Source organism: Ursus arctos, unplaced genomic scaffold, assembly GCF_023065955.2.
Source record: "Ursus arctos isolate Adak ecotype North America unplaced genomic scaffold, UrsArc2.0 scaffold_19, whole genome shotgun sequence".
In the NCBI taxonomy this organism is placed as follows: domain Eukaryota; kingdom Metazoa; phylum Chordata; class Mammalia; order Carnivora; family Ursidae; genus Ursus; species Ursus arctos.
The window spans coordinates 27,071,458-27,099,031 of record NW_026622863.1 but is presented as its reverse complement, the minus strand read 5'-3'; the positions used below and the strand labels follow the sequence as shown (position 1 = coordinate 27,099,031).

General features: G+C 51.7%; 1 protein-coding gene across 1 annotated transcript; it reads left to right on the top strand.

The window, feature by feature from the left end:
* Nucleotides 1–113: 113 nt before the first annotated feature.
* Nucleotides 114–27,574, top strand: CALB2 (calbindin 2). Its single transcript, XM_026495179.4, has 11 exons — nucleotides 114–251; nucleotides 11,672–11,748; nucleotides 14,252–14,341; nucleotides 16,891–16,971; nucleotides 20,458–20,514; nucleotides 21,103–21,180; nucleotides 21,662–21,717; nucleotides 22,024–22,063; nucleotides 22,418–22,471; nucleotides 23,059–23,130; nucleotides 26,888–27,574. Exons 1-11 carry the CDS (start codon nucleotides 158–160, stop codon nucleotides 27,002–27,004), a joined length of 816 nt encoding a protein of 271 aa, XP_026350964.1. The 5' UTR covers nucleotides 114–157; the 3' UTR covers nucleotides 27,005–27,574.

Here is a 27,574-nt window from a genome sequence, read left to right as displayed (position 1 = left end):
TTCCCTGAGCGCGCGCGCCCCCTGCCGGCGGCTGGGCGCCGGCGCAGCCTCCGGACCGTATATAAAGGCAGCGTGGCGCGCAGGACCTGGCCGAGTGCGGGAGCCGAGCTGGGCGCAGGGACAACGCTGTGCGCCTGAGGTCCTCGAGCCGCTCGCCATGGCTAGCTCACAGCAGCAGCCCCCTTACCTGCACCTGGCCGAGCTGACGGCGTCCCAGTTCCTGGAAATCTGGAAGCACTTTGACGCAGACGGTCAGTAGATCTCTCAACTTCTGTGCCTGTTCGCCCCTAGGGAACCTGCGGTGGAGGGGAAGGGGACAGCGCTGATAGGCAGGTGTACGTTTGCCCCAGGGGGTGTTGGGGTCACAAAGCCTGGCGAGGTCGGGGTCTGGAGTTTGGGAGACACCCGGCTGCTCAGGTGACAACTGTCAGCAACTTTTCTTCTCTGACATAGACGGCAGAAGCCCGCCAGCTTTTGCAGCCTCATTCTGGGCAAGTTGGAGCTTTCCCAGAGAGGAGGCCTGGGCGGGCAAGGCTCCCCATGATTCCCCCTGCCATCTTACCTTCCCCACCTTTCTCTTCAAGGTAGTGGCCTGCTTTCAGCTGCAGCAGCCACAGGTCTTCTTTCTTGGGGTTCTCCTTTTGTTTAAAACCAGCTTAGCCCCCCCCCCCACTGTCCTGGAGTTTGGGGCAAGCTGGGGGATACTGAAGGGAAAGCCTGGGCCTCCCCAGATGAATTGGCTGGGAGCGGGAGTGGAGTGTGACCCCGGGGCCCTGAACACCCCTTGGGCTTCCTTCGCCCATTTCCCATCCTCCCTAGGTAAATGGGTCCCATACACAGCAGCGGTGGGTGTGGTGGGGGCAGGGTTGGGGGACCAGCCTGACATATTCCCTCACAGTGATAGTCCTGGGTGCTTTGGGTGACATCTCTGGGTGGAGGGAGGCGCAATCTTAAATGCCTACTGAGACACTGACTCACCCAAAAATCGAGGGTCGGACTGAGTGACCTTAGGAGGTGTCTCCCAATACTGGCATTCCAAGAGTCTACGATGGTCTGAATCAGGCATAAAGGGAGGCCCCCCTTTAGGAGCTTCTGATATCGTTCGAGACGTTTTCCCCACCCCTCCAAAAAAAACAAAGTGCTCTGATTCCCTTCTCTGAGGTCCTGGCTGGGATGGGCATCTCAAATGTTCGGGCATCTCAGACCACTGGCAGGGTGATGGCTTCGGGTGTTTATCCTGGGATTGACAGTGAGGGGGATGGGAACCAGAGGGAGCATCAGGGGTGGCTCACTTAATTCTTCTCTCCTCCTTTCCTCACCTCCTCAGGGCATGCAAGTGGCTAAACAGAGGCCCTCTGCCCAGAGTGCTTGGAGAGGCAAGGGTTAATGTCCAGTAAAGTTAATGAGTCAAGTTTTGTTCCCTTGGAGCCACCTGAGAAAGCTGGGTTGGGAGCCAGGCAGAGGACTGGGCAGGTAACCCCCGGGCTGGGACAGTGATCTGCCTGTGAATTACTGAAGGAGGTGGGTAGGTTGTTAAATCTGTAAAATGGGGCTAAGGAGGGGTTGTACTGCCGATCCCCAGCTTGTGCCATGAAACTGCCTTGGTGAAAAGGGCCGTAAGGTGCAGCCTCTTAGCATTCCAGATGACGTGCACATTCCCTAAGCATGCTTCTGCCCGTTTATCTGCACCAGAGACTTGCAGGATTCAAGGAAAGTTACCAAGTGGCCAAGGTTATACCACCGGCCTCCTGCCAGATGAGTCAGCTATAATAAACAGAGGACTCCATAGTTTCTGCTTTCCCCCTGTCCTCGTGGGGACAACCAAGAGCACTCTCAATAATCATGCAAATCCTTACATTTATCTGAGACCACATGCTGTTCCAAACACAATCACACCTTCTAGAGTCCCTGTGAGGCTGCTGGGCAGGCCAGCTGCTCCTTGCGCAGATGAGGACAGAGGCCCAAGCGGCGAGTTCTCTGAGGCTGTAGAGCACGGTAGTAGTGGAGCTGGTTCCTGGCCAGTGTTTATTCCCTGGTTTGGAGACATACGTTTGGGTTGGAAGAGGGGTTTTTCCGTGATGATTGGCACCATTTTCCCTCCCACTTGCCCACAGAAGAGCCTCTACCAGCCCCAGCATTGGAGGTGATGAGCCGTTCCTTTAATCTCAGAAAGGGGTCCTTGTGTTGGCTGGAGCACAGCTAAGCTAGCACTAGACTCAAGAGTCCAAAAAGCACCCCTGAAGCCATTGTGCCCCTGGCTCCCTCCTGCTCTCATGTGAAAGAGGAGCTGAGGGGCGCCTGGGTGGCTCAGTCGTTAAGTGTCTGTCTTCGGCTCAGGGCGTGATCCTGGCGTTCTGGGATCGAGCCCCACGTCGGGCTCCTCCACTGGGAGCCTGCTTCTTCCTCTCCCACTCCCCTTGCTTGTGTTCCCTCTCTCGCTGGCTGTCTCTCTCTCTGTCAAATAAATAAATAAAAAAATCTTAAAAAAAAAAAAAAAAGAAAGAAAGAGGAGCTGAATGCTTGCTCCTTGGTTCCTTGTCTACCAGATACCCCGTTGCCCTCTCTGGCCAATGCCTCAAGGAGGTCCTAAGGTCCTAAGACCTAACAGAGAAAGAAGACAAAGGGGCTTAACGATGCCAGAGATGGCACAGAGGCGATTTAGGAAAATGAGGATACAGACAAACTGGAACTCGATTGAAGGACCCGGAATTAGGCTGTGGACTGTCTTGCTCTGTACGTTCCCTACCCAACCCCTCCCACACACCCAAAGGCTGCTGGGGAGCTCACCCCTCTCCCCTGAGGCACTCCCTGCCCTACTGGGCCTCCCCCTTACTAACTCTGGCTTCTGTGTTCATCTGGGGGATTTCTTCCAGATACAGAGGCCCCCTGCCGCCTACAAATTTAAAGAGCTCTGGGAGGACTCTCCTTTGCAGCCCTCCAGGTCCCTGGAGCCCAGTTAGGCACAGCCCCCTGGGGAGGGAGCCACTGCCCCACTCCTCCTGGACACTCTAGGAAATAAAGACAAGGCAACCTTAGGAGAAGCTGGATGCCAAAGAGAGTGAAGATGGGACCGGGGTGGGGGTGGGGGGCTCTGATCCTCGTTCAGCCTGTTCCTAACCAGGAGGAAGAGTCATCCCGGTGACTTTGCCCTAAGAGTTAGATTCTTTTCAAAAATCCTCATCAGTCTTGTGGAGAAAGGAAAAAGTGGGGGTTTGGAGAGAGAGAAACTGCGACTCAGAGAGGCAAAGTTCTTTTGACAAGATCACACAGCAAAATGGGAGGGGGGGCACCCAGGAATCCTATCTCCTAGTGCCCTGTTCCATCCCTGGACTCTCCCTCAGCAGTGAGCGGAGGTCACACATCTGGGAGGGTTCAGATGTCATCTCTCAAAGGCAGAGGTAGGGAAGACAGCAGCCAAGCCCATGCTATGACCCACGTACCACCTCCATGCTCGGAGTGACCCTTGCATGGCTCTCCATGTCTGAGTCTGCTGTCCAGTGTTGCCTGGTCACTTCTGTCTCAGGAATGTCCTCACTCTGCAAGACCTGAGCAGCTGAGGGATGCCCAGCTCAGAGCCCACACTGGCCTGTCCGTGTGGTTCTGATCAGACGGGCCACCAGGCTCCTGTCCCACTGACGACCAGTAGGAATTTCCGTGGAGAGCCAAGGTGTGGCTCAAAAGGGAAAAAAAACACCTTAGCCTTTAGAAGCCACTGAAATCACAGGTATAAGATGGGTTCTCTCCCAGAGGCCAGCAGACATTCTGGATCCAAACAGGGAATGCCACTCACCCCCAGAATCTATCTGACATACGTATGCCCTTACATGTACAAAAAGTTAGATGAACAAGGGCGTCTATTACCGAGTTCTTGGGAATACTGAATATTTGAAGGGAAACATGCTTCACCAGGCAGGAGAAAAATGAATTGTACCAATCTCTCCAGGGGAATATTACACAACCAAGCAGAGTGAGGTGGAGCTTTTCCACTAATGTGGGAAAATATCCAAGATGTACTATTAAGATATTTTTTTAAATGGTACCAGCACACTATTACCGTATGAACCCATTTTCATTATTCACAAAGAGCGTACGCTGGAAGATATTTGAAAGAATACCACATGTTATAGGGAATAGACAATGGTGGTTCTCTCTACAGAGGGGATGAGGTAAAAATTAAAAGGTATTTGCTTTGACTAAGTTAATTCCTGGAGTGTTTGAAAATTTTATAAGAGCTTATGTTTCTTGGGTGAATCTGCAAAACAGTAAAGATGTGAAAAGATGTATATCTCCAGGTGTGGGAATCTGCACAGACTCTTCTGGGCATTTACCTGCCTCCAGATGGCCCTGGTGACGTGGGGGGTTCTCAAAGCCTCTTGCAGGGAGTGAGCCTCTTTCCCTATCCATAGCGGGCCTTGAGACCTTTGAAAGTTAGTGAGAAGAAGGCCCCGCCCTGTCTTCCCTCGTCTGTCCTCCTACACCCGATGGTAGTAACAGAAGCATCCCCCCAACCCTCGCACGATGAACACCTGCCAGACCTGAGCACCCAGGCAGGCCTGCCAGGGCCTCACTGCTAAGTCCGTGTGCCTGCAGGGAGAGGGGAGGAGAGCAAAGCCATAGGGCCTCTCCAAGGTGGAGAGACATCCGGGCAGCTTGCACTGGGATCCTATGTGAAGGCTCTTGGAACAGGAAAAAAGACTTTCCCAAACAGGGTCACAGAATACCTGGTGTATATTAAGTATTTACACAAACACTACAACATGCACAATGCACTATCACTGTGCTAGTCCCTAAGATGATTATAGGACTCCTAAAAACAATCACTTCTTGGCACAAGAAAGTCCGAGGGGTCCGGTGCGGGTAGTCGAGGTCAGAGCTGTCTTTTAACGTTGTCAGTGAGTCTCTGTGCGGTCTGTGTGTCTCATCTGGGACAGCAAGGGATGGGCTTGGGGGTCGTGATGGCAGGATGTGGGGTTCTTGGGGAGAAGCCTCCTGCCCCACCCAGGGTGAGCCCTAGGAATCAGTCCCTCCACTCCGTGTTCACCCCTAAACCCCCAGATGCTTTGCTAATGGTGCCCTTTGGTGTGGTGTGTCTGCAGCGTGCTGGGTGGCCCTGCGCCGGTAGCCTGTGTGTGCGCCCTGGGCCCCGCAGCCTGCCTCTGGGGGGATTGCACCAGCCAGGGAGGCGCTGTGTCTGTGAGGAGCTGGGGCTCCCCAGGGAGGCAGCCCTGGGACCAGTTTTCACAAACAAGACGCGTATGCCCGCCTCACCAGGGCAGCCACCAGCCCAGGGAGCCGACCTCCCTCCCCTCTCACCTTGTTTGTTCCCCTCCAGACATGAGCGGCTGTCCTGGCTGAACCCCGGAGGGAGGTTTCCAAGGCTAGGAAGACCCCTCAGGGAAATCTCTTCCAACACCTGGGGAGCCCGGATTACTAGAGCAGGCGTGAGGCTCTTCAAAAATAGTGCCTCTCCTGGCAGCTCTCCTGGCCCGTGGCATCCCATGCCCGCCTTGGCCCAGCCGGGCCCATCTGGGGCCTCTGGCCTTGCTTGGCCCTCCCCTGCTCCTCCTGGGCTCTCTGCTGTCCAATCTGCCCCAGCCTTCTGGCCTCCCCCAAGCCTGGGAACCGGCCCAGCGTTGGGCTGCCAGATGTCCACAGGCCCAGGGCCACAACCACGGTGTCTGAAGCAGCATGGCCCAGAAACACAGACTAAAAGTCAGGTTTGAACATTCTGTGTTTTTTCAGCCCTGGAAGCCACTGGGAGAAGAGTGTGCAGGAGCGTGTGTGTGTGTGTGTGTTCATATGACTGACAAAGAGAGCCACGACAAATGCAGGTGTGGGCAGAGGTCAGCCATGGGATGAACAGGACACCAGGCTGTGGGCTGTGCCTAATCTCTTTTCCCCTCAAACTCCTCCTCTCCAGCATCCTCACCGGTCTGCTTACCTGACCAAGTCCTGGAGACCAGATGGGGTGGGGAGGGGACGCTCCTTGTAAACGGTGCGTACCCTGGAAAGTAATATGAATATCAGGGCGGCAATCTGAGGAAGCCAATTTCTTGCCCCAGAGGGTGGGGTTTGACTGTCCAGAACAGCGCTCAGCCTTGGGGGGTAGAGGGCTATTCACCTTTCCATACATTTGAACTCGGATAGACAACTAGGTGGCTTGGTCTCAGGAACACTTTCTTAACGAGAAGTCTGAAACCTGGCAACTCCTGTCCTGGATTTCTCTAACCTGTGCATCGCGGGGAAACACGGACTGCTGTGTGCTACTGCGGCGAGGCCCATAGTTCTCAAACTTGAACGTGTAGGAGGCCTTCTGAAAACACAGACTTCAGGGTCTCACTCCCAGCGCTTCTGCCTCGGGAGTTCTTGGGTAAGGGCTGGGATTCTGCATTTCTAGCAAGCTCCCAGGTAATTCCAATGCTGCTGTTCCACAGACCACGCTTGAAACAGCAAGCCCTTATCCTCCAGACCTACTAAATTAGACTCTCCACTTTAATAAGATCCCCAGGTAATTCTTGGACACCTTAACACTTGAGACTCACCATAAAACGGTCCTTAACCCTGACTGCACGTTAGAATCACCTAGAGAGCTTTGAAAACAGGCCCACAAGAAGTCCCCACCCCATCAATTAAATCAGAAGTTCTAAGGGTGGGGCCCAGGCAATGGTGTTCTAAAAGCTTCCAGGTGCCCCTCGTAGACAGGCTGGGCTGAACACCAGTGCTCTCTACTCTTTGAGCTGAAGAGTTTACAGCCACGGACTGGGTCAGAGGACAGAGGTTAAAAATGATGCTTTCCATTCATGTGAGTTCTACATTTTCCAGAATGTTCTTACAACATTACCTCGTGTGGCTCTCACAACAGCTCCATAAAGTAGAAAGGGCATAAACGGTTTTCCCATTTTAGAGGTCAAGAAATAGAGGCTCAGAGAGATTGACTTGCTAGCAGAATTATACCTCTTACTCAGGTTTCTCTTACCTGCTCAATTGTCAGAAAATCTGTACACACGAATCTCAGTGTCTCCAGCGGGGGTGGGGGTGGGGGGCAGAGCATCCTTCGATCAAGGCTTTCCAGGTGCCTGTGATCAGCAGACTTCCCGCTAAGCTTGCACAAAGAAGACAGACAAAGGGCTCAATTCCAGGACCCTAAGATCCTGACCTGAGCCAAAATCAGACACTTAACCAACTGAGCCACCTGGGCACCCGCAAGAAGTGTTGTCTCAGTTTCAACTGGGGGAAACTGAGGCACAGTGGTGGTGAAGAATGGTAGCAAGAGTACAATAAGGAAAGACACAGGGTCCCTGACTCCCACCCAGCCCCCTCTTCCTAATGTTCTCAGGATGTGGTTTGATAGGAAGGTAAGGAGTGGTGGTTGCTATGGTAACCACATTCTTATCAGTGCCCGTCCACAGGAGATTTGCTTGGTGGCCAGTCACCCCACGCCCTGATACAAGGGTCAGAGAAAAAGCAATCCATTTGTCTAGTGCTGAAGTCCGCTCTGGAAGGATGTAGGTCAACCCATCCTCCACCCCAGACGGGGATAGCAGCTACTGCCTGGGGGATGGATGGGGTGGCTCTGAGGGAGACCAAGTAGCAACGGCCTTTCCCCCCAGTGATGGAGAATGCCTTTTCTGGGCCCCACAGCCCCTGGCTCCCTATCCGATCTCTGCCCCTCTCCCTCTGCCTTCAGCCGGTAGCTCCCGGTAATTCTTGTTAGGCTGCTGTGCCCCACTAGACCATGAAATGCTCCTGGGGAATAAGCCCACATCTAGGACTTGTCTATCGCTCCCCGAGCACCGGGCACAGAGTCGAACTGTTGTTTACTTCCAACAGTATAGGTCTGTTGAATTGAGCCACCTTTTGTCTCTTAGTTGGGAGCACGAAGAGGAAGTGGTGGTGGGATTCCTAGCAGGGTGCGAGGGGCTTGCCTGCCTCTGGGATGCTCCCACTGTCTAGGCTGTGCAAGGTGGGTTCAGGGAGGGGAACTCTTTCTACCGTGGCACCCTCCTTGCTCCTCCCCTCCCCCCGCCCCCCTGCTATTCATTCCTCCCTTTCTGCTCCTCTGCCCAGTAGCTGGGGCTTCTCAGAGAGGCCTTCCCTGCCCACCCCATCCCCACCCAATTAGAACATAAGCCCCATCCTGGCAGACCTTGTCTAGCTCACTTTTACACCCCTGGTGCCTAGCATAGCATAGAGCAAAGTGGATGCTCAAGAAATGTTGAGTGAATAAACGAATGAATGAATGAAACCTACATCAGGAATTAGGATACTCCAATTCTGGTCCTGCCTTGCTGTGTGTTCCTGAATCGATTGCTTACCTTCTCTGTGCCTCAAGTTTCTTTGTCACAAGAAGAGGATTCTCCTCTGCCCTGTTGTGATCCTGTGTGTCTGGAAGGATTGTGACAACTTGGAAGACGGGAGCTCGATCTTGTACGTTGTCATATCCCCCCTCCGTGGCAACCTACACAGGGCCTGACACATAGCTTTCAAATTATCGCCTGAAACAAAGAAAGAAGCAAATATGCTTTGAAAAATTGAAAGTGTTGTATCTGTGAGCCGCTACTGATGTTCACAAGTGTCCATGCTCTCCTGCTGGGCAAGGCGCTGGCTGATTGTCTGGTTTGGGAGGTTATTAAACCACCTTAAAACCCTTCTAGAACAAGAATAAACATAAATACGTTTATTCTTTGTAAGTTTCAGAGAAACCCCAAGGAAAAGTTGGGTCATACAGGTCTGTACTTTTCTCCTTTTCCTCTTCCTGTTCATATTGCTAGGGCATGGCTCAGTGCTGGCCTCACCTGCTTTGGCCTCCTTCTGCACCCCACATCTTCCCGGCCTAAGGCAAGCAGCTCAAGGCCAAGGTGTTCCCCGGCCTGGGCAGCCGGCAGAAACACCAGCCATGGTGGTAATGACCGCTGGCATTTTGGAGGCTCACCGTGGGCCAGCACAGTCCATGTGTTCTTACCCCCATGGAGTCTTCACTGCCAACCATAGGAGGAAGGCACCCTCATTATCCCTGTTTCATAGGTGAGGAAACAGTTCCAGAGAGGTGACATCCCAGAGCGAAGCAGTGAGTAATAGAGGCAGGAGAGGAACTGGGTGTGGGTGCCTCTGCAAGAACTGTGGGTAGCCCGCCCCCACCCCCCTCCATAGCAGGTGCTGGAGCTGGTGGGGAAGTGGCAGAGCAGGGCCGGCTCTGAGGGTGGGGAGCGGGGACGGTCAGAGCTGAGTGCTGGCCTGCTCCCTCGAACCCATCCTCCCAGATCACTGCAGGGAGTGACGAGGAAGAGAAAAAGCACTTGTTCCTTCAACTCAGAGGCATCATCAACTAGACTGCCTTCTGCCTAGAAAGCCCTTGGCGCTTCCCCTCACGCCCCCTCTCCAGCTGACCTCACAGGCCATTAGACACACGCTCGTGAAATTCCAACGATCCCAAGAATGGTGACCACCCTATGCCAGGGAAAAAAGGGGAGCTCAAGTCCCCTTTCCCCGTCCCCTAAATATAAGCACATCTTTTACCTGCAGACAAAAATACATCATTTATCTCACGGGCGTCTCGCCATGCAATGTTTATTGTCGCATCTTCTCCACTAGGGGGCGCCTGTGCGGTTGTTTATTGGGAATCTAAATTCTCAGGGGGTGCTGGGGGAGAGGGTGGGAAAAACCCCCACCCCATACCACCCCCAAAGGCCCCGATAAATGCGCCTTTTTTATTTTCTTTGTTTCGTTTGTAATTCCATTTGCCCTTGAAGGAAGCTACCAGTTGACTATTCTCTACAGCAGCCTTGCTCAATCATTTTAAATCAGATTTGAAACTTGACTTTAGGCCAGTGGTTTCCAAACAGGCTGCACATGGAAATCACCTGGGGAGATTAAAAAAAAAAAAAATCATGACGTTTAGTTCACACCCCAAACCAATTACATCAGCGTGTCTGGGGGTGGGAGCCAGACATCCATCTTTTTTTTTTTTTTTTAAAGATCCCAGGAGATTCTAGTTTGGGGGAGCACTGCCTTCGGCCTGTCTGATTTCCCACCCACAAATGCCTCCTCTCAATCACAGCAGGGACCAGTGACCTTGGCCATGGGCTCAGCTTACCCAGTCTCTAGGCCTTCTGGGTTCAAGACTTGAGAACTTAAAGGCCCTCTCACCACTTATGTGATCTTCAGAGTCAGGCACTGGCCTTGGGGCCCGGTCCTGATCATTGCAGTTTTCATGCGAATTCATTCCATCTTCTACACAGGTTCTGGTCAATGAACTGGAAACAACAGCCACATTTACGGTCCACTCATAATGGGCGCGACGTGGTGAGCTTTACATACAAAGTCCCATTTAAGTGTCTAGCTCATTTTGCAGCTGACACAGGTTAAATGACTTTCCCAAAGTCCTACAGGCGGTGAGTGAGCAGAACAGGGTTTTACTCTGCGTTCACAGACCTCGCAGCCTCCTCTGTTCATGGCCACGAAGCAGGTCACCTCCCTTCCTCATAATCCCGTGACCGACACTCGCAGGTGCCCCCAGACCGAAGGACAGACACCCTGCCTTTATCTTCCCACTCTTCCCTTCTGTTAGTTTCCCAGAGCTGCTCTAAGTGCCACAGACCGGGTAGCTTAGAACAACAGAGGTTTTTCTCTTACTGTTCTGGAGGCTGGAAGTCCAAAACTAAGGTAGCATTGCTTCCTTCCGGAGGCTCTCGGGGACAGTCCTTCCGGGTCTCTCTGCTAGCTCCTAGCGGTTGCCAGCAGTGCATGGCATTCCTTAGCTTGGAGATACATCACTCCAATCTTTCTCTTTACATCGTCTTCTCCCCTATGTGTCTCTCTGTGTCTCCACGTGGCCTTCTTACAAGGATACAAGTCATTGGATTAGGGCCTTCCCTAATCTTATATGGCCTCATCTTAACTAATTACTCTATTTCCAAGTGAGGTCACATCCTGAGGTTCTAGGTGGACATGGACGGGGGAGCCGGGGGGGACACTCTTTTTTTTTTTTTTTTAAAGATTTTATTTATTTATGTGACAGAGAGACAGCCAGCGACGAGAGAGGGAACACAGCAGGGGAGTGAGAGAGAAAGAAGCAGGCTCCCAGCGGAGGAGCCCGATGTGGGACTCGATCCTGGAACGCCAGGATCACGCCCTGAGCCGAAGGCAGACGCTTTAACGACTGCGCTACCCAGGAGCCCGGGGGGACACTCTTAACTCAATATACCCTCCCACTCCAGAGACCCAAATTCTGTCTCGGGCCTCATTCGCTCCTGTGACCAGGGCCTGCCACCTGCTGGCAAGCCCGGATGCTGATGACGTGTTGCCCCCTGTTGCATTTCAGCTCCTGCTCCTTGCCCAGCCAGTTGCGGACAGTTCCGGCTCTGCCCACTTCTACCAGCTTGGCCCAGATGCTGGTCCCTCCCAGTGTTCTGATTACTGAAAGCATACCCCAAAGACATGCGGTTACTAATCTCACAGCTATACAGTTGCAAACACCCTGACAGCAGGACCCACATCCCTAACGCTGCACGGTCTGAGGCCAACCCACACACCTGCTTGTTGACCAGTGAGGAGAAGTTCTCCATAAAGCCCCTGACTTCCCCGTCCCCTCCCCCCCAATCAGTCTTACTATTCAGCTCTGAGGTCAATTTTTTTTTTTTTTTTTTTTTTTTTTGCTTTGCTTTCTTCACAGGAAATGGGTATATTGAAGGTAAAGAGCTAGAAAACTTTTTCCAAGAGCTGGAGAAGGCAAGAAAAGGCTCTGGCATGGTAAGCCCAGTACTCTGTCCCATTGTTTGCTTTTTCTATCATCCTGATCATGGCTTTCGTCAACATTGTCTGTCCCAAGCTGTGCGTCTCCTAAGCTAGCCTGACATCTCTGGTCTTGACCTTCGAAGTTTTTCTTTTACTTGTAAGGATTTTTTTAGTTGGACTAATCCCTTAAAAAGAGAACCTTCCTGCAATATCTTTGGGTGTCTGGGATTGAGAGGAGTTCACGAATGGATACCAGGGGTGACTGAACCCCCCCAAACTACAAAGCTTTGTGTCTGTGTATATGCATATAAAAGCTTTTTTTTTTTTTTCCCTAAGGAATAGTCCAGAGCCTATCTAAGATTCTCAGGGGGTCATGACTCAATTGGATGCCTCAGGGGTTTGAAGTGTCTTTACCCTAGACCAAAGTTTCTCAGCCTTGGCACTTTTGACAGGGCTGGATAATTCTTTGTTGCTGCGGGGCTGTCCTGCGCGTTATAGGATGCATACCAACACCACTGGCTAAATGTCTCGAGAAATTACCAAACGTCTCCTGTGGGGGGGCACAGAATAATCCCCATCAGAGAACCACTGTTCTAGACCAACTGAGTCTGGAATCCTTAGCGAGGACCCAGAGGAAAACAGGATTGCTCCAAACCAACATCTGAACCAGATGGCACGGACTGGCCTCATTCATGGGGGTGTCAGACTGCCTTTCTTAGCCTGCCTGAAGCAACTCCAAATCACGTCCCAGCCCCTTGATGGCAGGGTCCCTGTGGGGCCTGTAGTCACAAGCTGGCACTATTAAGTTCACTAAAGCCTGGGGAGGACTGTCTGAAATACTGAAAAGCTGAGGTAATTGGAGCCAGTTTACTGGGATTCCCACGTCTGGTTCTCAGATACACACAGTCACCCATTATCTTCCCCCAGCTCCCGCTGGTCCTCTGGGGGTCTCCCCACTCTCCCCTGCCGTGTGTCTCTTGGCCAATCCACTGCTTCTTAGCAAGTCCTTGTGGGGCAGTTTGGGAGATGAGTCACAAATCCACTGGCGAGCTCCTGGTCCAGAGCCCCGCAGAGCGCCCCAGCGAGCAGGAGGTCCAACCATGGGCTTAGGCGATGGTGGTGATTCATGGGTTTGTTTATCAACTGTGCCCCCATCACCCCTCATTACTAGGGTAATGAAGCCTGCATCACAGAAAACACAGGCTTCAAAACTGATTCTGGGATCAGGGGGTAGGCGGAGGAATGTGTTTTTATGAAGTGCTTCTAGTCTGAAATTTTAGTCACTCCCTTCCTTAGACGGCATCAGGGGTGATTCTCAAGTCTGTCAACAACAATCTCAACTGACACCATCCAGGATGGGTGTTCAGAGCAGCTGTTATAGGGCAGAAGGAATATTGGCCTTGGAAGCCGAGCCACGAGTTCCAGTTCTAGCTACACCAGCGGGTGACCTCGGGAGAAGACACTTCACCTCAGCCTGCATTGGTGTGTAGAATGGACAGGCCACACACCTCACGGGGGCTGTTGTGAAAGCTACATCGGCTGACCCCATTTGTGATAGGGGCCTAGGATCGTTCCGTGCGCACTTGTTAATGTCAGGCAATAAATACTGATGAATCAATCCTGGCAAACTGAAACCGGTTCCCAGGTAGAAAGCAATAGAAGGTATACAGAAAAGACTCCTAACCTGAAGACTTGGTAGAATTGTCCTGGGCCCAGTCCGAGGAAGCGTCCAGCCCACCCAGAAGCCATCAGAGAAGGCAAGAAGAGGCATCAGCGGCTTGAGCAGGCTGACCGTCGCTTAGGGATGAGGAAGAGCGCATTAATGCACAGAGTCATTTAGCAACCCCCAAAACAGGCCAAGATTGGAGAATTTCAGAGAGCCTTAGATTTAAGGTAGGCAGTGATGGGCTAAAGGAACTCTTGAACTTTTCTGCCTTTGGAGTAGTCACAATAATCTAACGGATCATTTAAATTACCCCTCAGCTATATGAACACTTTCTCCTCACCTTCCTCCCGGCATAAAATCAGAGTGAAAAATGTCACGAACTGCCTTTAGACCTGAAAGAAGAAAATGTGCGATTTACCTTGCTCGGGGGCAGTGCTAGAACCTACTGGGGGGTCCTGGAATAAGTCAGGTTGTATGAGAAGCTGCCTTGGTAAAATGTTGGGGCCTCAATTCTCGCATCTGAGTGATGGGGATAAGTCCTTGCCGTTCTGATAAGAGCTCTGGTTTATCCCATCTCAAAGGCAGAGGGGCAGTTTAAATGCATGAATTACATGGGAAGGGGGGATATGTCCTCATGTGACCGAGCCTCAAAGGAGAGATCGCTTGGACTTGGAGGGATCTTGGGAAGGAGAAGAGAGCAGCCCTGACCACTCCGAGCGTCGGCGGCCCGGTTCTGTGGCAGCAGATTTGGGGTGCAGAATGATTCAAGCCGCTGGCGCACCGAGTGGGTGAGGGATCTGTGGCTCCCGTGGGGCCCGGCAGCACAGTCAGCCCCCCTCTGTCTTTCCCCAGATGTCAAAGAGTGACAACTTTGGGGAGAAGATGAAGGAGTTCATGCAGAAGTATGATGAGAACTCGGACGGCAAAATCGAGATGGCGGAGGTGAGCCCCCGTCCCAGCCAAGAGCTCTTGGGGGGGGGGGTAATCTGTCGTGTCTACTCCACCAAGCACAAGTGTCCTTCTAGGCCTCTAAATGGGGGGTGGTCTGGAAGCCCCACCCCACCTCCAGCACTGAGGCTGACCGACGAGAACAGGTGGGACTTTCTCTTTGTCCCACAAGGAAAGAAGCGACAAACACTGGCCTAAGACAAGGATGGAGACCTTACGTGCTCTCAGGGTCCCAGCAGCTACTGCGAGGCTGGAGAACAAGAGTTTTCATGCCCCCCGAAAGGCATTCCAAAGGCAACAGTTTTACTTACCCGCTTAATGTTTAAACGTGTAATTTACATATATAGCATGTATCATTTATATGAAATATATATACACATACTCATACACTTATATTTGCATAAATACACATTCCTAAGACAGAAATTGAGACATATTAAAAATGTAAAGAGTGTATCTGAGCAAAAATTGATACAAATGGGGCAGTGCCAAACCAGAAGCGGTTAGGAACACCCCGCCAACAGTAGCTGGGGAAAGACTCTTACAGAGAAGAGGCGGGAGCAGAGCAAGGAGATTATTTGATTGGCTATAGTTCAAGCGGTTGCGTTATGTGGGAACGCCTCGTTGGCTGTTCTGACCGCTTCAGCTTGGGTTTGTTCACATAGGCTACTAAGGTATTAGGGCCACCTCTGTTTAATGGCTTCCTGGTTTAATTAAACAACTTATGTATATACACATACACACACATACATTCATACGTACACAGTACATACACGTGTGTGCCAGCCTAACCAAACGCCTCTGGCCATCGGTGTGTGGTGTGTGGTCCAGGGCTCACAAATAACAATAGCAGCCCAGGAATGAGGGCATAGCCCCTCCCAGGGTGGGATGCTGCCTTAGGTCAGTGCCCCGGAAGCAGAGACTGAGACAGAGATTCAAGTGGATGGGGTCTCTTGAAAGAGAACTCTCAGAGAAAGAGAAGAGCGCAGCAGGAAAAGGCAGAGGAAGGAGCTAAAGGAAGGATGTGGTCTGAGCTGGAGCCGGGTCTTGGCCTGATCTCACCAGGAGCTCTGGGGTGTGAATTGTGCCACAGTTGGTCTCACCTTGGGGCAAGGGATGGGGTGGTCCTTTGTACCCCCAGTTCAGTCAGTCATTAGACACAGGCTGCCCCCTCCAGGTCGGGGAGGTGGAGATGGGGGACTGGGGCAGCGGGGGTTTGTTGGAGGGCAGCTCTGAGCCATTAGCAGACATCCTTCACAGCGTCAGGGATGGCCCACCAGCCTAGCTAAGGGGCATCTGGGAAGGGCACCAAGAGCATAGATGTCTAAGCTGCAAATCTCAGAAAATCCTGACTCAAATGGGCTTAAACCAGGGGTCACCAGACTTTTTTCTGGAAAGATCCCGATTATGGTAAATGTTCTAGGATTTGTAGGCCATATAGTTTCTGTCACAATTCTTTCAACTCTACCACGGTGGCACAAAAGCAGCCACAAACGGTATGTGAATGAATGGGCATGGCCATGTTCCAAGACAAGTTCATTTATAGAAACAGGCACTGGGCCAGATTTGGCTCATGGGCCATTGTTTACCTACTCCTGGCTTAATCCATGAGAGGCTCCTAATGAGACAAGCCATGGGAAGGGATGGTTCCAGATGAAGGAGGCCAGGTCCCCAGCCCTGCTTCTCTGGAGTTCTCTACCCACCCACACCCACCCCCCCCTGCCGCCCCAAAACAGCTTCATCCTCGGGCTAGTCTACTGTTCCCTCCATCACATCTGGATACACCCATGTCCTGATGCAGAAAGGATGCACAGCATTTGGCCCCTCCTGGGAGCAAGGAAACCTGGAGTACTTTGAGCAGACCTCCCCTCACATCTCAGTAGCCAGAACTCGATCACATGTGTGCTCGTAAGCCAGTCCTGGGCAAGGGAAATGGGATTAGCACATTTGGCTGACTCAGACCAATCAGGATTTGCCTGTGACCCAAGGAAGCGGGAGGGAGCAAAAGAAGTGGGGGACAGCCAGCAGTGTTTGCTGAACAAGGGTATTTTTGCATTTTCTAAAAATCAGATTTGTTGAGGTGTAATTTACATACAGCAAGCCGCGTTGATTGGAAGAGCAGAGTTCTGTGAGATTAGATGTTGTGCACAGCCATGTAATTACCACCACGATCGAGATACAGCATTTCTTATCACCATTAGGAATCCCCGGCAACCACTCATCTCAGATTAGTTTGCATTTTTTAGAATTTTATATAAATGGAATCACCTGTTAAGTATTCTTTTGAAGACTGGGTACTTGTATTTTTAAAGTGGCATCACTGTCTGTCCCTCCAGCGGCTCACACCTAAGATGTGGGGCGACCCAGATGCCCTTCTCAGAACATCCTTCTCCCCTTTTGAAGGGCTGTTCCGAGGAAGAAAAGCAAAATGCAGCTCCCACGCTGCCTTGCCGCTGGCCATCCACCACCCTCCCTCTAGGCAAGTCTGCCCCGCTCCCAGGCGGGTCGTCTGTAACGTCTCTGTCACTCTCTGGCCCCCACAGCTGGCGCAGATCCTGCCGACTGAGGAAAACTTCCTTCTGTGCTTTAGGCAGCATGTGGGCTCCAGCACCGAGTTTATGGAGGTGAGGCCAAGGCGCTGCCTTTCTCCCGTATTCGGAGCCAGGTCCATCACCTCCCCCCCCACCACCCCACCCCCGCAAATGCCTGGGAGTGGTCCACTGGGCGATGCTAAACCCCTTAGAGCTCCACTACTCAGTGTGGTCCCTGAGTGCGTGTGAGAAACAAAAAGTCCCTGACCCCCTGACGCACAATCTACACGTCAGCAAGATCTCCAAATGATACGTGCATGTGAGATTGTCCAGGATACGGTGAGAAGTAAGTATGGGCAAGTACACGCTTATCTCCCCTTTGGGAATTGGTCATGGGCATTACATCTTACGTTCTCTGAGAAATCCTGCAGCGAAGAGACCTGTTTCATGTCATTTGGCTTCCAGATCTCACATACTTTGTTCTCAATAACATTGGTGTCCCCTGAAGTCAGGGTTGCAAGGAGCATGTGTGGGGAGCGTGGATTTATGTGCCATCGCAAAACTGGAAAAGCCCGGGGTGGGTGGGGGGACTTCAAGTTTGCAGATTCTTGACTGTGGTCTACATGTCAGTTGCCCCCCCTTTAAAATAGATCTTTGCAACAGAAATTCTTTGAAATCTTCAAGTGAAGGAGACCATCCAAACTCACGTTTCTTTTTTTGAGTAATATTCAACCGATAGATGAAACCATGTGAAATTATTGATATCTGACAATTTTTGATTTACAAAAGTTGGGAATTCCATATGGTTCAACCAAATACATTACTAATCCTGATGCCCAGCAAACTAAATTATTTCTTGGTATTTTTCTGGACTCTGCACCCTAGCTGGTCAATATTATGTGTCCCTCAGAGTGAAACTCAACCCATACCCGCCACACACTGCCTGCTATGATAATGACTGGCCTTCAACTTGACTCGAGTTGCCTGTCCTCCTGTTAAATCCATGTCGAGACACCGGTAATCCCTTCCCCGTGATTTACTGCCTAAAACGAATGGAGAGTTAGCCCAGAACCCCACACGGCTTGGAGTTCCCCACATGGGTAGAAAGTTGGTTAGAAAACCGATTCTCAGGGCAGAAAAGTCATTTTTTAAGTGGCAGCTTGCCTAAGCATCAGATATGGATTTAATTTTATGATGCTTTAAAGGATTTTCTCCAGTTTTTCCCAGATGGCAAGATTCCACAAGCTGGTCATCGACATTCTGGATTCTGTTCTTACTCCTTCTCTTGCCTGTCTGGGGGAAGTCTGCATCTCCTTGTCAGACTGCCGCTTTTGTGAGCCTTGATTTTTCTGTCTGTAGAAAAGGGAGCATTATGCCTGATGGTCCCCACCGTGATGGGGACGGAGGCAGCCAAAGATTGGCCGCTCTTCCACCTCTGATCTGGAAAATAGGGATGACGATAGTTTGTGGGGGTGAGGCAGCTGGAAATGCTTAAAGAGAAGCAAAAAATACCTTTCTCTGTCTCTGTCCCCCTCTCTCCAAGTCATTAGTGGTTTCTCTCTGCGTTGTTGGCATGATTCCACATTCTTATCTGTCTTTATCCTTTAATCCACAGTATAACTGCTGGGCCAACACCCCCATCTGAGTTTCCCGGGACCCCACCATCCCACAGCACCACCCTCCTGGGGTTGGCCATTTGTTCCATTTTTATGAGCTGGAAACATGAATTGGTCCCTCTGCCGCCCTAGAAGGCTAGTGCGGGCAGATAGCTCCATCCCACTGCTAAGCACAACATTGTAATTTCTAATTTTAGTGACGCCTCAGGATTTCTTTGAGATTTCACAAAGCCCAGGTCCCTTGAACTCTTTTCCTTGAATGGGAAGAGAATGACCCACTGATGCAGGAGCACAAAGTGCTGGAGGGAAGAGAAGTGAGCGACGAGAGCCTGGGGTGGGGGCGGGGCCAGGGAGGGCGGGAGGTCAGACCGGCTGGGAGGATCTCTGCCCCCCAAAAAAAGCAAAAAGCAAAGCGATGCTTTGCTCTGAGTGAGGACTGGGGTCCCTTCAGGTTACCCTCCTTTTTAAAAATATATATATTTTATTTATTTGTCAGAAAGAGAGAGCACAAGCAGGGGTACAGCAGGCAGAGGGAGAAGCAGACTTCCAGCTAAGCAAGGAGCCCAGTGCGGGGATGGATCCCAGGACCCTGGGATCATGACTTGAGCCGAAGGCAGACACTCTATGGAGCCACCCAGGCGCCCCAGGCTACCCCCCTTTTAGGCAACTTAGGGAGTATCTGCCTTTTTTCCCAGTCAAGACTCAGATGAACTAAATTCTAAGGCACTAAGTACATGCAGATGGTTGGTAAAGTCATATTTGTAAATCTGCACGTATTAGTACTTTCTCAGGGTTAGGCTTTCTGGGCACAGGAAGGAATATTTGGATGGAACCAAAGCATTTTTCCCCCAGAGAAAAGACACTCCCCTGATCAAATACCATCTATCCAAGTTGTCTGTGGTATAAGTCTACCCTTTTGTTGGGATTTGCTCATGTCTTATAACTTTTTTATAAAATCAGGATCCAAAAAAAAAAAAAAAAAAACTACCAAATTTCCTGAGCCACCACTATCTCATGAGAATTACACAGCCTTGCTTGCTGGTATGGAAGAAAGATCCTCGGATATCTATAAACTCACCCTCTGGACAATAAAAGGGAGACATGACATGGAGAAGGGAAGGGACGCAGGGATCCAAATTTGGCAAAACAATGAGTGCTTGCTGATTCTTAGTAAACCAGGTGACACCTGCGTGCGTTGTGCACTTTGGAGCCGAGGGAGAGGAGAGAAAAAGTCAAGGGAAGAAGTCTTGAAAGAAAATAGAAGAAATTTGATCAGGCTGACCAACATAGCTCAAAGATTTGGGGAAATGGGGCCCTCTGGATTGAGTAGAGAGAGGGCTGGTTTCCTTAGAAAACAGAGAAAGGAATGCTTTTTACCACCAGATGGGGAGTAGCCTTGGGATAGTCTAAACAAGCTGAGGACATTACCAATTCTCCCCTTGAGACGTGGATGCTGCGTGCCCCATGATGGAGGGATGGACGAGGGAGCACAGTGACAATGAACCAAAGCCTAAGTCTGCCCCTTCCAGAAGGTTCTTACTCTTGCCCCAGGCCCCACCCAGAGAATGAGAAGCTTCCAGAGCAGTAGAGGAACATGCTGTATACCCACAGCAAAAATCAGATCCACCAGAGCCTAGTGCTAGGTTGGTTAGCACCGTAGAAAGCCAGAACCCTGTCCAAAAAAACAAAAGAAAACCATAACCCTAGTTACAAAATGATTCAAAAAGAGACCCAGGCCAGTTAGAGTAGGGAGACATTCCTTTTCTGTGTGACCTTGGCCAAGACACTTTCCCCCATTTCTTCATCTGTGACACAGAAGGGAATGGGCTAGACCATCTCCATGTCCCCATCCCCCGGTAATACTCTTGAACATCAAGACCCAACCTGGTCCATTAAAGGGAATTGCAAGGAGGCTCATAGATGTCGACAGGTCTTTGCAAATAGGTTGGCGTTCCCGTTGCAGGCTTGGCGGAAGTATGACACAGACAGAAGTGGCTACATTGAAGCCAATGAGCTCAAGGTAGGATGGGCCTTGGGAAGGGTATAGAAGGCACGGAGAATGGGACTGAGGCCAGAGTGCTGGTAGGTTTAGGGAACCTGGGAAGGGAGGAGATGTTGGGTGAGGGACATGGGTTTGTGGTCTGCTCAGGAACACTGAAGCCCGGCTCCGACTCTGTGGACGTGTTCAGGACGGCCATGTGAATCAGTAGCGAGGAGCCGCAGGGCCATGGAGACTGACCAGACTGCACCCCTTCTCACCTCAGTGCCCGGGATAGGCACCTTCAAGGCAACTGCAGCAGATGGGCCTCCTGGCTTGTACAATCTACCCCATCACTCCTCGGGAGCTAGCGATCCCCAGGCACTGCGTAGCCCTGTGTCCTGGGGGCTCTCTGAGGCCCCAGAGCCAGTTTCTACCTGTTGCATCCAGGTGCTACCTCCAGGCCTTCATGGTCATTCCACAAGCCTCAGGGATTAGGGAATTATAAGGGACGTAAGCCATACAAATGGTAGGCCTCCGAAAACAATGTTGACTGATTGAAGGAACAAGTAATGAGGGAGGGGCTGACTGACTGAGTCAGGAGCTCTGAAGGGGCCTTTTGTGTTCTAGGGATTTCTGTCTGACCTGCTGAGGAAGGCGAACCGGCCCTATGATGAACCCAAGCTGCAAGAATACACCCAAACCATTGTGAGTGGGCAGAAGGGTCCCTCCCCCCTCCAGAGGCACAGGACTGGGGCCCCCAGCCAGAGGGATTCGGGGTTCAGGGTCTGTTGTTGGCTGATTCTTCAGGCCCCGGTGAAGTGACTCCCAGTGGCGACTGGCAAAAGGCATGCCGGTCCCTGGCCCCACACACCCTCTGTCTGAGATCCTCATGGAGTGAGGAAGAGACGGAGCATCTGTTTCCATGACAACCTCCCCAGCTCTGGGAGAGGATGGGCTTGGAGACGGGTGTTGGCCTGCCAGGCTTCTGGGGCCCCGGCCCTGAGAAGGGGAGGGAGGGGCAGGGACAAATTTAGACCATGCTGGTCTCTGGCCTCCAGGTGACCTCAGAGGGGGCAGAGCACACCCACCCATCTCCCTTTCTCTCCAGTCCAAGGGGATGGCGGGTCAAGGTCCCACATGAGAGGTCAAAGCCAATCACCCAGGCACCTCTGTCTGTCCCCAACAGCTACGGATGTTCGACTTGAACGGGGATGGCAAACTGGGCCTCTCGGAGATGTCCCGGTAAGTGCCCGAGCCCACCCCCAGGGTCACTTTGCCCAGGACCTCTGCAGACCATTCCGTGCCACCCTCCCTGGCTTGAAGACCAGTCGGTGGGGAAAGTGACAGGTCAGGTGTCACGAAGCTCAGGACGAAGCTAGATAGAATCTCTGCACCTCCGTGTCTGCCTCCCTCCTTGTAGAACTTGCCACTAATTCCTCAGTGCTCAGAGACGGTTTCCAGAACTACAGGCTTCCACATCCCCCCACTTCCCCGTTGTTCTTGCCTCTACTCTGTCTCCTAAGCTCTGCTCTAACACTTCCTTTCCAGACTCTTGCCTGTACAGGAAAACTTCCTGCTTAAATTTCAGGTAAAAGAGCCACTCTGCTTTTCTTCAATTCCTTCCTTCCCTCATCCCCACGCACTTCACTCTGCCACCCTCCCGTCCACCCTCCAGCACACACGTGCACACACGCAGACACACACGCTCACTCACACACATGCAGCCACATGTACTCGCCTGTACACGCATGCACACACGCACATACATGTGCACACACTCACACATGCACGCACATATGCGCTCACTCACGTGCACACAGACACATGCGCTCATTCATGCACACACAAGCACATGCACTCACTCGCTACGCACACTTGCACGCGCGCACACACACACTCTTTCTCTCTTTTGCTTCTCTCTTTAATACCTCGGGCCTTACAGGGCATGAAGCTGACTTCAGAGGAGTTCAATGCGATCTTCACATTTTATGACAAGGTAAGAGCGAGAACAGTGTGGGAGGGAAAGGCAGGGGCCCCCTCAGCAGGGGTGCCCCCAGCCACATGGCTTCGCTTTGTCTTTCAGAGTAAGGAGGGGCTCAGGACTGCTCCCTCGCTGCCAGCTCATAAATGTGCTTTGGAGCCAACTGTTTTGCTAGGAAGTTGGGAGGGAGAGGACCTCCTTACCGCCCATCACCCCTTCCTTTGCTGCCCCCACCTGTGTGACTCCGATAGTCTTCCTTATAACCAAAGCGTGGGGACTAAGCTTTACATAGCCCCTGTGTTCATCCTGACATCTTAGGGAGTTAGCTAAATGCTTCTGGAACCTCATAGTTTCAATGCAAATGAAAAACCCCGGAATGCAAATTTGCCCTGACGTGCGCGCGCACCGTTCCTGCCTTGGCTGGGGAAGTCAGCAGTGAGGTGTTACTTTGACACCGCACGGTATGAACGCCTTCTGCACAGAGGAGGGGGAAGGTCAGCCCCTGCAGGCTCCCTGAGAAGAGTTGGGGGACTCAGGAGGCCAGGTCAGGGGTGGTGGGGCCTGATGCTAGAGCTCTGTGCTGCCTCTGCCCCCCCCCCCAGGACGGGAGTGGTTACATTGATGAGAATGAGCTGGACGCCCTTCTGAAGGACCTGTATGAGAAAAACAAGAAGGTAAGCTAACTGAGCCCGCAGACCTAGGCAGGTGGCCCTAGGGCAGGAGAGAGGCTCCTGAGGGAGGGGGGAGCTGGAAAGGAATGGAGGGGTGCATTTTGCTCTCCCCTGATCACTCAGAACTAGGCAATGGCAGTTTGGGGGCTGTTGTTTTGTTTCTGGCTGGATGACTGGTGGGTTGGTTGGTTTCTTTTAATTGTAGTAAAATACACACGATACAAAGTTGAGCATCTTCACCATTTTTGAGTGAACCTTGAGCAGTACTGAATACATCCACACTGCTGGGCAGCCACCACCACCACCACGTCCAGAACTCTCTTCCTCTTGCAAAACGGAAACTCTGTGCCCAGTAAACAACCACCCTCCACTCCTCCCTCCCCCGGCCCCCTGGTCCCCACCATTCTACTTTGTCTCAAATTTGACTTCTCTAGATACCTCCTAGAAACAGCGGCCTTCAGGACTTGTCTTTCTGTGACTGGCCTACCTCACTGAGCATAACGTCCTCTGGGTTCGTCCATGCTGTAGCAATGCTGATGTCCTTCCTTTTTAAGGCCGAGTGATATTCCAGTGTTTGTGTCCACCACCTTTTATCTGTTCATCCATCAACAGCCACTCGGGGTGCTCCCACATTTTGGCTCTCTGGAGTGATGCGATGACGAGGCACTGGCAGCCTGACTGCCATCAGAAAAGATTTCTCCGGCAAGGAGAGATTTGGGAGAACCTCTGAAACAAGTAATATTATATATTAACGGAATTTAAATTTTGGGAAAAAAAAAGTTTTGGGAAAGAAGGGGCCGGTGGGAGGTGAAGCTATTTCTCCCTCTGCCTCTCCCCCCACCTGTGCATGCACGCTCACTCACTCTCTCAAATGAATAGATAAAATCTTAAAAAAAATAATAATAAATGCAGAGTCTGGAGGTGGGCAAGAGGCTAAGAGCCACGGAAGCATTTGTTTCCCTCAAAGAAAAGGCAAAAGGTGGAGAACTGAACTATTACTTTGCCTGGTGGCATTTCTTCCCAGATAGACCTCGGGCGGCAGCAGGCTCGTCCGTCTGGGTGCATGGGGTCGGGGCGGGGGGGCCCGCAGGAGGACCAGGAGCCCGCAGTTGTCTTTGCAGCCGCCTTCCTTCACCTCCTGGAAAATGCCTTTTTCTGAGCAAATGGTTTTGCTGTTTTCTTTAATTAGATGATGAATGCTCCATACTTCCTCGAGTTGCCTAACCACTTTGGCTGCCAGGCAAAAGCTAAATTTACTGCTCAATTTCAGGGGAAAGAATTCACTGCAGCCTCTGTCTGCCCTTCCAGCTGCTTTCTGACCACTTCATCTTTGTCCTGAATATCATTCTTCATTTCTTTCATCCCACATTTTTTTTGGTTACCTACAAGTGCTTTTTGAAAGAGGCAGAAAATAAATTGTAAGTAAGCACATACTTCTTAGAAAGAAGGATGTCTTCACCAGGTATTTGAACTTGATAGGCTCTTTCCTGGCACCAAACTAGGAGAAAGTTATCTATGCACCCTTATGTGTCCAGGGAATGTTGGGCATTCTAGTGGAAAATATCTTTAACTGTAATTGTATTAATGAGGCATCATTATTCTCCATATGGCCCTGCTCTGCACCCGAGGCTGATCGACCCTGAAGGCAAGCATAAATCTGGAGAGTGACCTGAATTTTCTGCTTATCACCTAACTAGGCTTTCTTTCTTTCTTTCTTTCTTTTTTTAAGATTTTATTAATTTATTTGTGAGAGAGAGCACAAGCAGAGGGGTGGGGGGACGAGCAGAGGGAGAAAGAGAGGGAGAAGCAGACTCTTCGCCAAGCAGGGAGCCCGACACGGGGCTTCATCCCAGGGCCTCGGGATCATGACCTGAGTCGAAGGCAGACGCTTAACTGACTGAGCCATCCAGGGGCCCCCAGGTTCTTTCTTAGTTACCACAAAATACAACTGCTATGGCCGCACAGGTTCCCTCAGATGTGGAGACAGAAACAGTCAGGTGTTGGGGCTAGGAAGCAACTCCGAAGGCTGGAGAACAAGGATATTAATACAGTCGTTTACCTGGGAGTCTTCCACCTGTACTGAGCTCAGGATGAGGCCCCTGGGGATGGAGAGCATGAACCACTAGAGCAAGCCAAGGACTGGAAACAGCAGCACGTGCGCTGGGAAGGGAGCGGCTGTTTTTAGCGGATGCACATGGCAGACGCGCATTCCATTTGGATGGTGCGAGCTCTGTGATACGGATTCTGAGCAGATTCATGTTTGAGGCTCCTGAGGGACAGGCTGGGGAGATCAAACCTCAGTATTTCTCGCCACTCCTGAGGCCACTGCAGCTCACTAAAGCGTTCCTCAGCTTCGAGCAGAACTTCGAGACGTAGAAAGTGAGCAGCCCTCTCCCTTCATGCTGCTAAGATTCTTGATGCCACATTGAATCAGGGTGGGGGCCGCGGTGGTTCTCCAGCTCCAGGATGATCGATGGGGTCCCTTCCTTGGCTCCTAATTAGAATGGTATTACGAACTGGGTGATATTTCCAGGGACTTCACAACTTTAGGGAAGATGCTCCCCAAAGCTAGTGATGCTTGCAGAGTGCCCTCGGGGTGGGTGCTGGCACAAAACCAGGCATCAGTAACGTGAGGGGATGTCCTGAGACACAAAAAAGGACTGACCTTTGCGCACCAAAAAAAGAGGTGACTAAGGACAGGTGAGCCAGGCAAAGAATTAGACAGACTTCAGGACTCGGGAGACTAAGGGTACTTGTGGCTGCAGAGTTGGTCCAATCCTCTGGCAAATACCATAGTTTTTGCTTCAGTTTTTTCATTAGCTGAACGGAGATAAAGACCATTAGCCTGAAAGGGGAGGTGAAAAAAAGAAAAAGGGAGGAAGGAAGGAGAAAGAAAGATCTGCCAACATTTTCAAGACAAGAAGACAAGAGGGAAGGGGCAGGGGAGGGAGTGTGCAAGGGAGGGAGAGAGGAAGGAAAGGAGACAAAAAGATAGTACAAGTGATCGATGGCTTCGCTGTATTTCAGACCTATTATTTGTATCCAAAACAATTACTGTAAAGCATGTATTCAACACAAAGCATATTAGGTATCGAAGTTCTGTTTAATGTTGGCCTCCGTTTTACATGAGATGGTGGCCCTATGTCCGTGGGTCACCTGTCTTTGTGGCCTCTGAAGGGCCACAGAAGCCACTGAACAAGAAGTAGGCAGGTGAGCTTTGCCGCTGGAGGAGGCAGGAGTTAGGATTCCTTGTTTAAATGGGTGAGGTTTAGGGAAGTATGGTCCCTGGGGCCCACAGACAAGACCAGGGAGCTTCCCAAACATTCTCTTCCTCACCTGCAAAGACCCACACTGACTACCGGAGGCCCAGGGAGGTGGGGAGTTGATACAAGTCATGCAGAGATAGGGACTAGCCGATTTTGGAGTGCATGCTATGTGTCAGGGGCTGTGCTACGCCGTGTTCGCATTCATTCCCTCAGCTAACCCTCCTAACACCTCAATGAGGAAGATCCTGTTCGTGTACCCATTTTACAGATGAGGCAGCTGAGATGAGACTCTGAAAGGTTGAATATTTTCCTCCAAAGCAATGCAGCCAGTAAGAGAGAGAGGGTTTCACGCAGGGCTTTCTGACTCCAAAGCCCATGTTTGCTGGGGTGGGAGAAGAGAAAGGTTCTGGCGGACCTGTTTGTCAATGAGCAGATGGGACGCTCCGCGGGAGCCATCCAGTGAGGGGCTCTAACTCTCTCCCTGTGTCTCCTAGGAAATGAATATCCAACAGCTCACCAACTACAGAAAGAGCGTCATGTCCTTGGCTGAGGCGGGAAAGCTCTACCGCAAAGACCTGGAGATCGTCCTCTGCAGCGAGCCCCCCATGTAAAGGGGGGCCAGGGGCCGTTTCTCCGTCTCCCCCAAGCCCTGCCCCCGCTGCCCTGCCACTTCTCCCCGGACCCCGAGATCGTGAGCGCCCCTCCTCCGCCCCTGCCACCTGCACACACCAGCCTGCAGAGCAGGAAAGAAGGGCTGGAGGGTGGGTTGCTGACGGGCCTCCGGGAGCCCGGTCCCAGCTCCCCGGACCTGACCTGACCCGGCACGCAGCTCTGCCCGCAGAAGGGCACCACCCGCGTGGGCGGTGGGCGGGGCATGGGCGGAGCTTCCCTGCCCCTCTTCGCTGTGCTGCATGAGCTCCTCTGCTGTATGATCTAGGCTTCTCTGTCCCACCAAGCCTGACTCTTCCTTCCCACTCGCCTCCCCTCTCTCCCATGCCACCTCCCACCCAAACTCCTGAGTTCCACCCACCACCTTGCTAATGGCGTAGCTGTCTTCTCAAGAGCCCCTGTTCGTGTAGGGTGCTGGCCCTTTGTCTTCTGGACTCAGCGTGCTCCTTTGCTCTGTGGGTTCCTTGTCTCCTTGTTTACCAAAGAAGAGTTTACAGACAATAAAGTGGAAA